The 9,096-nt window shown below is 40.1% G+C and overlaps 1 protein-coding gene across 1 annotated transcript; it reads right to left on the bottom strand.

The window, feature by feature from the left end:
* Positions 1-861: 861 nt before the first annotated feature.
* LOC117631714 (receptor protein kinase-like protein ZAR1) lies at positions 862-2,990 on the bottom strand. Its single transcript, XM_034364997.1, has one exon. It carries the CDS (start codon positions 2,669-2,671, stop codon positions 1,046-1,048), a length of 1,626 nt encoding a protein of 541 aa, XP_034220888.1. The 5' UTR covers positions 2,672-2,990; the 3' UTR covers positions 862-1,045.
* Positions 2,991-9,096: the final 6,106 nt, after the last annotated feature.

Below are 9,096 nucleotides of genomic sequence, written 5' to 3'. Positions count from 1 at the left end.
TAGCCAAAAGTAAAATATTAAAATGTACAAGAATTGCAATATTAAGCCCATGCCCATGGGCCATGGTAGTTGTAGTGGCTGTGGCTCCATGCCATCAAGGAAACGTAAAAGGAAATGCAAAAAGTATGATGATCATTTCAGGGCAGAGAAGGACAAAAGAGAACAAAATCCGGCCTTCGGTTGTGAAAAAGGCCACAGAAAATAAGACTCATCGGCAGCATGAGGGAGGGACGATCATCCTGACCCACCATGTTGTGATTGAACCCTACAAATGTGCAAGCCCCACAACACAGTTTACTCATTCGTGTCCCATCGCAGCACTGATCCACTGTCCACATGCAAAGTGCTCTACCCGTGGGCCACTCTTCACATACTCTCACGCAAAGGTGAAAATTGTAAGATCAAATTTAACCAAGGCAAAGACCCCTTGTTCCTAACTCAAACAATACAAGCTACAACTATTACCCAGAATTGAAGAACCAATAAAAGATCATGTCTTTGTCTTTTATGAGAAAAAGTTTACAGGGGAGGCTACACATCCCATAGCTAGGGCATACAAAGGCCTCTTTGAGAACTTACAGAGGTGGTCTTAGCTCTTTTTTTGGTTTTTACATATTACCGAACAAGAGGAATTATCGACAGCAAGACTCGAATCTAGATCTCGATTGCGAAAAAAACGATTCTTATCAACTCAACCAACCCTCATTGGCAAATCATGTCATTTTTCTATTACTTGCAAAGTTGGCAAAGATTTATTAGTTTCAATTTGGTCTAATTTTATGAGCTATCTGGCACATTAGGAAAAAGAAAATGATGGTTAAAAGAGACCAACTAACAATAATAAGCGTGGAGCAACATAATAAAATATCATCATTCGTGCACTACGCCGAATAATAATTAGTTCCCGCTGCCCATTAAACCTGTAAGCTCCGAACGATCGATCCACAGTCCCAACCAATAACAATTAATTCAAGCTTCTACAATAGCCCAAATCTAGGCATAAATAAACCCAGCTGCATTATATGCCTTCAACAAAGAATACCAGTCAACCCAAAACACGACACATCAGATTCTGACTCACAAACGACAAAACCACGTAATTCAATTCACACAACTGCATACAAACAAAACAAAACAAACAGAGGAAGAAAAGAAAAAACTCACCGCGAAGAGCAGAGGCCAAGCTGCCATGAGAAATGAAATCACTGATCAGAAGCTTCTCATCCGGAGCCCAATAATAAGCTCTCAATTTCACAACATTCGGATGTTTCACTCTCCCAATCGCCTGAACCTCGGCCGCAAACTCCTTGTACCTCTGATCACCGCCCTCACCCAATCTCCTCACAGCCACAGGGATGCCATTGCCGAGCACCACTTTGTACACGATCCCCAACCCGCTCTTGCCCAGCACATAAGCCGAAGCTCTCAGAAGCTCGTCGAGCTCAAACGTGAACCCTTTGTCGATGGCCACGAGATCTCCCTCCCCTTTTCCCCTCTCTGCTTTTTCTGGGTCGCCCTGTTCCGAATCCTCGTTCCCAAACTCGCCATTGATGCAAGCGCAAGAACAGAGTTGACAGAGATGAAGCTTCTCGTTCCCTCCAAATTTGCTCTTCCCTGTACAGCTACAGCCGTTCGAATTATCTTTTCTTTTCCAATAGATGTAAACGACGACTAGCCCAATAAACGCCACTCCCGCCGCGTCAGCCACCGATATTAAGATAATCAAACCCGGACTCAAACCCTTTCTCTGACCGTTTTCGGATCCGGGTCCCGAATTCGGATTACCGGGCGAGCTCTGCCCCGGGTTCTTACAAGTTTTCTGAAGCGGAAACCCGCATAGCAGAGGATTGTTCAGAAACGCAGTAGGCCCCTGATTCGAAAACGACCCCGTTTGGGGAATTTCCCCGCTCAAGTTATTGTTTCGGAGATCGAAACTCACCGTCACCGGTAAATGGCCGAGAGATTTCGGAATCTTGCCCGATAAGTGATTATACGAGAGGTTGAGGGTACCGGACAGGGACTTCAACTCGCCGAAATCCTCCGGTACCGATCCGGTGAACTCGTTCGAGGAGAGGTCTAATTGGATTAGATTCTCCATATCGGACCAAATTCCCGCCGGAATTTCGCCGCTGAATCTGTTCCTCGCGAGAATCAACCGCTGCAATTGCTTGCAGTTCTTCAAGTACTCTGCTTGGAGCGAACCGGAGAGAGAGTTGTTGGAGAGGTCGAGGTTCTGGAGGCGGGGGAGGTTGCAGATCGAGGGAGGGAGCGAACCAGAGAGGTTGTTACCGTAGAGGAAGATGCTGTGGAGTGAGGTGGCGTTGAAGAGCTGGGAAGGGATAGAGCCGTGGAAGTTATTGCTGTGGAGGTTGAGCCGCCGGAGATAGACTAGGGTTCCGAGCTCGGACGGAATATACCCGCGGAGATTCTTGCCGGAGAGCGCGATTCCGACGACGCGGGGTTCCGGGAAGCCGGTGACGTTCATGCAGGAAATGCCGGTCCAGTGGCAGGGGGTGTCGTCGGTGTCGAGCCAGTCGGAGAAAGCGGAGCCGTCGGATGGCTGTTCGACGGCTGATTTTAGAGAGAGGAGGGAGAGGCCATCTGGGGTGAGAGAGAGAGTGAAGTCAATGAAGATAGAGATGAGGAGGAAGAAGAAAATGGAAGGTTCCATAATTTGGCAGAGAGAAATAAAAATGGGAGCGAAATTGTAAATTGAAATGTGGGTTCTAATTGAAATGCATGTTGTTGTTGTTGTTGTTGTTGTTGTTATGGAGAGAGAGAGAGAGAGTGTGTGGGAGAGAGTAGTTGGAGGTGTGGGTGGGCTGGTGCCCGCCGGTATTTATGAGAAAGAGACTTGAGATGGAGGAGATTTGATTGTTGGGGTCCACCTCCCGCCAAAAAGAGAGAGAGATAGAGCTGAAGAGAGAGAGGACTGGCTAACAGAATAAGAGGGAGGGAGGCAAGGAGGGAGTAGAAGAAAAGCAAAGGCATAGAGAGTGGTGGCTTTTGCAATGTGTTTTTAAAGCATGAATTGAATATGATGCTGATTTTACATATACTATATGGCCAGGTCTAGTTATAAATAACATTCCCTCATTTTCTGGACTACTTGTTGGTTCCATCTAATTTCTTATCCTAGGTTAACTAATAAACTAGGCCCTGCTTGCAATATTTTTATGTTTAAGAGGAAAATGCTAGGGACAGTAGTTCAATGAGTTTTGCCACATTATGAGAGCCATATTCATCAATGACAGTCATTTATACCGTGTACCAGATAAGTGTAAATCGCATTATAAAATACATATGTGCGACTATCCTAATAAAACTCATATGTTTAATTAGCAATGGAATCAGTAGTTTATAATAAGAGAATCATTTGTTTGATAAGATTGTATGAGTATGCACGGAAATTTTTGGAACTTAAACTATCATAATAAAGAAATATATGCCCAGACACAGTCACACAGTCTATGTATCTGTTGTGGCTTCATTGGTCCACAGAAACAGCAGCAACGAGCAAGAGCAACTACAAATGAATGAAGCAAGTAATGGTTACTGGTAGGAAAAAAAGAATCTCCAACTAAAAGTCTGACTTATGTTGACCAAAGAAAAAGGACTCTCCCTCATGAATCCCTCAAGGTTTCGCAATTAATTGACAGCAACCAAACAGAGACATGTAGTTTTACAGTAAACTGATTTGGTAATTTTTTATTTTTTATAAACGAAAATTCTAATTACTCTAATGTACAGGATATGATCATAAAACGCAGCCACATAATTAATCGAAGATCTTGCGAAATAGCAGGTTTTTTTTCCCAAAATATTTTTTATTAATCATGTAAACTAATTACATAATTGTTCAGTGGAAACTTGCATAATAATGATATCTTATTCTTAATGATGAAAACATGCTTAGAAGCTAATAAAGCAGTGCTAAATTGCTCTAGCTTTGTACTATCTTTTAATTATCCTCCTGTCTTCATTCGAGTAGTTGCCAGATTGGGATCTATCTACACATCATTTTCATTTCGGTGGAACAATGTATTCTACGAATAATTGTACTTTATTTTTTTAATGGACAATTAATACTTCATTTCTTGGCTATAAAAAGTAGACTTCCTTCCCTTTCTGTGCTTGATATTTTAATGAAAAAAAAATTCTGGCTAGAATATATTTGGTAGCTAGCATGTAGTGATGACATCGTGTGACAAAAGACAAACCCATAAATAGGCAAAAATAATAATATTATTATTATCCAATGCTTTGTACTTAAGGGATGTAATTGATTGGGGTTGAATCAAAGTTAACTCAACCCCAACCCAATCAGCCTGCCTTTGGTTTAGTTTGGTTTGATTTAGTTGTTCCACATGCTCATGAGAAAGGTGGGGCCCATTTACGGCAAAATTCGGTTCTCCTCGTTGACGCATTTGATTTGAGTGACCTCACTGAAGCATGTTGGGGTGGTAGGTCTGACTCTGATTAAACCTAAAAAGAGTAGAACCAAAAAGTGGTAGAGAAAAGTCCAGTGTTTGCCTTGTATTGTAATCTACAACTTCTAATTTGCATCTGTTTCATCTCTCTTAAGAGCAACTCCACCAGTTGCCCCTTGCCATGGCAAGATTAGCCCTAGGGCAGCCACTATTCATGTGAATAGTGGCTGCCCTAGTCCCCTCCAGCAAAATGTGTTTCCAGCAGTTAGGGGCTTGCCATGGCAATTACTATTCATTTTTTTGTTTTTTTCACAATTTTGTTTACTTAAATAATTAATTTAGATAATATTTTCGGATAAGATTTTTGGGTTCCTACGTGTCAATACTATTCATCTCGGATAAGATTTTCGGTTTCAAATTTCAGATAAATTTCAGATAAATTTCAAATTTCAGATACATTTCAAAATTCAAATTTCAGATAAATTCAAAATGTCAAATTTCAGATACATTTCGGAATTCAAATTTCAGATAAATTTGAAATTTGAAATTTCATTTGAATTTCAAATTTCAGATAAGATTTTCACCCTCTAAGATTGGGCCACGTGTCATATCTATCTGTGTACATTTTTCTATAAAATCAGAGGTTCAGCTCATACCTCCCACACCAGTTCTTCTCTACATTTCCATTTCTCAAATTTTAGATTTCATTCTCCATTCTCAATGGCAGACATGGAAGAGATTTTGGAGAGGCAAGAGAGAGAAACTAGAGAGAGAATGCGTAGACGAGCTGCAAGCAAAAGGGCGCAGAGAGAACTAGATGAGCAACTTGGCATAGCAGTTGCTTTGCTGGAGGAAGAAAAGCAGGCTCGCCGTGGTTCACGAGAAGGCCGTCGCCAAAATGTGGACAGACATAGACATTCCCGGGGTAAGAATCTTATGGAAGATTATTTTATCCCACAATCTCTGTTCTCTGATGTTGATTTTCGAAGGAGATATAGAATGCAACCTCATTTGTTCCAAAAAATCATGCATGATATTTGCAATTATGATGAATATTTTGTTCAAAAGAAAAATTGTGCTGGAAATTTGGGACTTCTTCCAGAGCAGAAGTTCACAGCTGTGATACGAATATTGGCGTATGGGTCATCTGCTGATCAGGTGGATGAGATTGCTCGGATGGGGAAGTCCACTGTTTTGGAGTGCTTGGTGCGATTTTGTGATGCAGTGGAAACTCTGTACACCAGAGACTACCTCCGCAGACCTACGCCCAGGGACCTGCAAAGGCTTCTCCAAAAAGTTGAGTCTCGAGGATTCCCTGGCATGATTGGTAGCATTGACTGCATGCACTGGCAGTGGAAAAATTGTCCAACTGCTTGGCAAGGGGACTACGGAAATAGAAAAGGGCAGAAAAGTATCATCCTAGAAGCAGTTGCTGGTTTTGATACATGGGTTTGGCACGCCTTCTTCGGAGTTGCCGGATCTCAAAACGATTTGAATGTCCTAGGTCAATCCCCGGTGTTCAATGATGTTTTGAGAGGTGAAGGCCCAAATATCACATATGAAATTAACAATACCATCTACCAGACCGGGTATTATCTTGCTGATGGCATATACCCGAGGTGGACAACATTTGTGAAAACAATTCCACATCCCCGATCCCATAAGCAAAAATTTTTTGCTCGCTATCAAGAGGGGTACATAAAAGATGTTGAGAGGTGTTTTGGTATCCTCCAAGCTAGGTGGGCTATTATCAGGGGCGCGGCACGTCTATTTGACGAGGAGGTGCTTAGGAGTATAATGATGACTTGTATCATCCTCCACAACATGATTGTGGAAGATGAATATGATTACGATGCTGATGACGTGTATGAACCAAATCCCATGGACACGGCCCTAACACGAATTTATGAAAAACCAGTGGGGCCAAATGGAGAAGCAATGCAGCATGAACCGTTGGTTAGAGACGGTAGTTTCATGCCCCGTATGATTGATCGCTACACGGAGATGCAATCGTCCTATATTCATGAACACCGTCAAGTTGACTTGATGGAGCATTTATGGGCGGTGAAAGGCAATGAAGGAAATGAAGGTGAATAAAGTGAAGTGAAGAAGTTGTTTTTATTTTATTATGCTTTGGTTGTGGTTGTTTATTTTTTATGCTTTGGTTGTGGTTTGTTTTATTTTTTATGCTTTGGTTGTGGTTTGTTTTATTTTTTATGCTTTGGTTGTGGTTTGTTTTATTTTTTATGCTTTGGTTGTGGTTTGTTTTTTATGTATGGAATGTTTTGAATAAAAAGGAATTTTGTTGAATATTTTCTTTATTGACTAAAAGAAAAGCAATACAACTAATAATAAAATAAAATACATGAATTAAACAAAACAAAAAATACAATGAAATCAAAGGTACATGAATTAAACAAAACAAAAAAAATACAATGAAATCAAAGGCAAGTAAACTAAGACATTAAAGGCAAACAAACTATTTTAATGGTTTCCATCATTTAACCAATCGGTGTTGCTAGGTCCATCGTCACGAAAAAGCCTTCGTCTCATAACATCCCTTCGTTCTAGCTTCCAAAATTGTTTTGTTTCAGGAGACATATGGCTTGTATCCATGGCCATGGTTTCCCGATCTTTTTTTTCAATGTTTTGTTCGCGTGCATACTCCCTTTCTTTGCGTGCATACTCCCTTTCTTTTGCATATTCTGCTTGAACTGCCATATCGTGCTGTTGTTGTTTCAAGTCCATTTCAATTCTCATGGCTTGGTGCTTTGAAAGTTCCTCCAAATACTTCTCTGCATTCTTGCCAGAAGTACTCCCTCTCTTCGCCTTCGCCGCCTTCCTCCCAATAGGCCTTGGAATATTTTCAATGGGTGAGTCCATACTCATCGGAGAATCCATAGGTGAATCCGATGCCGGCGTCTCATGAAGTGGAGTCTCGTTCAAGACTACCGTCGGACCGGTTGGAATAATTTTGAATCTCTTACAAGTCTTCACCACCTCCCAACAATGGGTATGGTTGAAACTTTTTTTCCCTTGGCCGGTAGCACCAAACCACATTTGTGCTTGTATAATCTATAAAAAAAAAAAATGGAAATACAAGAGAATTTTTAAAATATTGGCAATACAACATGTACAAAAAAAAACTAATGGAAATTAAAGAAATAATAAAAAAAATGCAACATGTATTAACAAAAAATAGAGACATATTAACAAAATATATAAATTGCAAGAAACATTTAAATAAAAATTAATATGACATAGAAATTAATAGAAGAAAAATGACAAATAATTTACCTCATTGCTAAGATTTTCTCCGCTTCGTTGGTTGTCAATCGCTTTTGCTAAAGCATTTCTCCATTTCCCCAACTCTTTATTAAGAACTTTCCACCTACTGGATAATGCCATTTCTGTATGCTAGAAAAAAATTACAACTTCAAAGTGAAAAAATATTGAATAGAAAGTGAATAAATTTTGAGGAGAAAATGAACAATAGTAGAAGGAGAAGAAAATATATGAGGATTTGGTGTTAAAAGTGAAGAGTATGGGTTGGTATTTATACACAAAAAATTCTGTAATTTTTGTGTATTTTTAAAAAAAAAATTCGATTTTTTTTCAATTTTTTTGGGCAGAAATATTTGCTGCCGTTGGATTTCAAAAAAAATTCCAATCGGAGCGACCAGAGGCCGCCACGTGTCAAAGAGCCGTTGGCGGCACTGTAGCGCTGATTTGAATTTTTTTTTAACGTTGGCGCGTGCAATGCACGCGCCAACGGTAAAAAAAAAATTCGAATTTTCAGGGCTGACGCCATGCTGGCGTCAGCTATTTTGTCCTGGACTTCGGTTTGGACCTCGGGCCATTTCCGCCTTCGGGCCTGCCCGTTTGGTGGCCCCCACGAATCGCCCGGGCTGGACTTTTGCTGCTGGAAGCCCTTTTTTGACCCAAACCCCCCCCAGCCCGAGCTCGTCCAGCACTGCTGGACTTGCTCTTACCACAACAAGCCCCACCAAATACGGCTAAACCACAATGACCCCCAAAGCTATCTTCTTCTAGTCAAGGGACGAAATCCACCAATCAATTATTGGCTCTGATTTAGGGAGAAGAAGGACCCACTATAAATGAATGGGAAGGAAGATTGGAGCAGCCTAATCTGAGCTCCTTTTGCCAAAGAAGTTATAGCCCCTTCCCCCTATGGTGGTGGAAAGGGCGTGATTTTTTAGTTTTATTTATTTAATTTTTTAACAATAAAATAATTGTTAATTTAAAAACAATTTTCTGATGAAAAAAAAGCTTATGTGTCATGTCTTAAACAATTGGATGATTTTAATAGTTCAAATATTTTGATATACAAATGCTAAATGCAGAGATTCGGAATCCGATTATATTATGCTAAATGATAGACATTTGTTTGTTTTGATCGAATTCATGACAGACTAAATAGTAAATTTACCATGACTCTAGGTCTCTATATAGTAGGGAGTAAATAGTAAATTTACCACGTGTCTATAGGGCTCTATGTAGCTAAAGAGTAAAGAAAAGAGATGAGACTTTGTAATTACAAAATATATATATATATATATATATATTTTATATGTATATATATATATTTTATATGTATATATATGATGAGGAAAATCATAAATGGGCAAAATGAACTGGGAAAATG

Source organism: Prunus dulcis, chromosome 6 (genome assembly GCF_902201215.1).
Source record: "Prunus dulcis chromosome 6, ALMONDv2, whole genome shotgun sequence".
Lineage (NCBI taxonomy): Eukaryota > Viridiplantae > Streptophyta > Magnoliopsida > Rosales > Rosaceae > Prunus > Prunus dulcis.
The sequence above is the reverse complement of the archived record's forward strand: the minus strand, read 5'-3'. Positions and strand labels throughout refer to the sequence as shown.

Excerpts from the sequence above, each read along its gene's own strand:
- LOC117631714 (XM_034364997.1), bottom strand. The coding sequence starts at position 2,671 with ATGGAACCTTCCATTTTCTTCTTCCTCCTCATCTCTATCTTCATTGAC.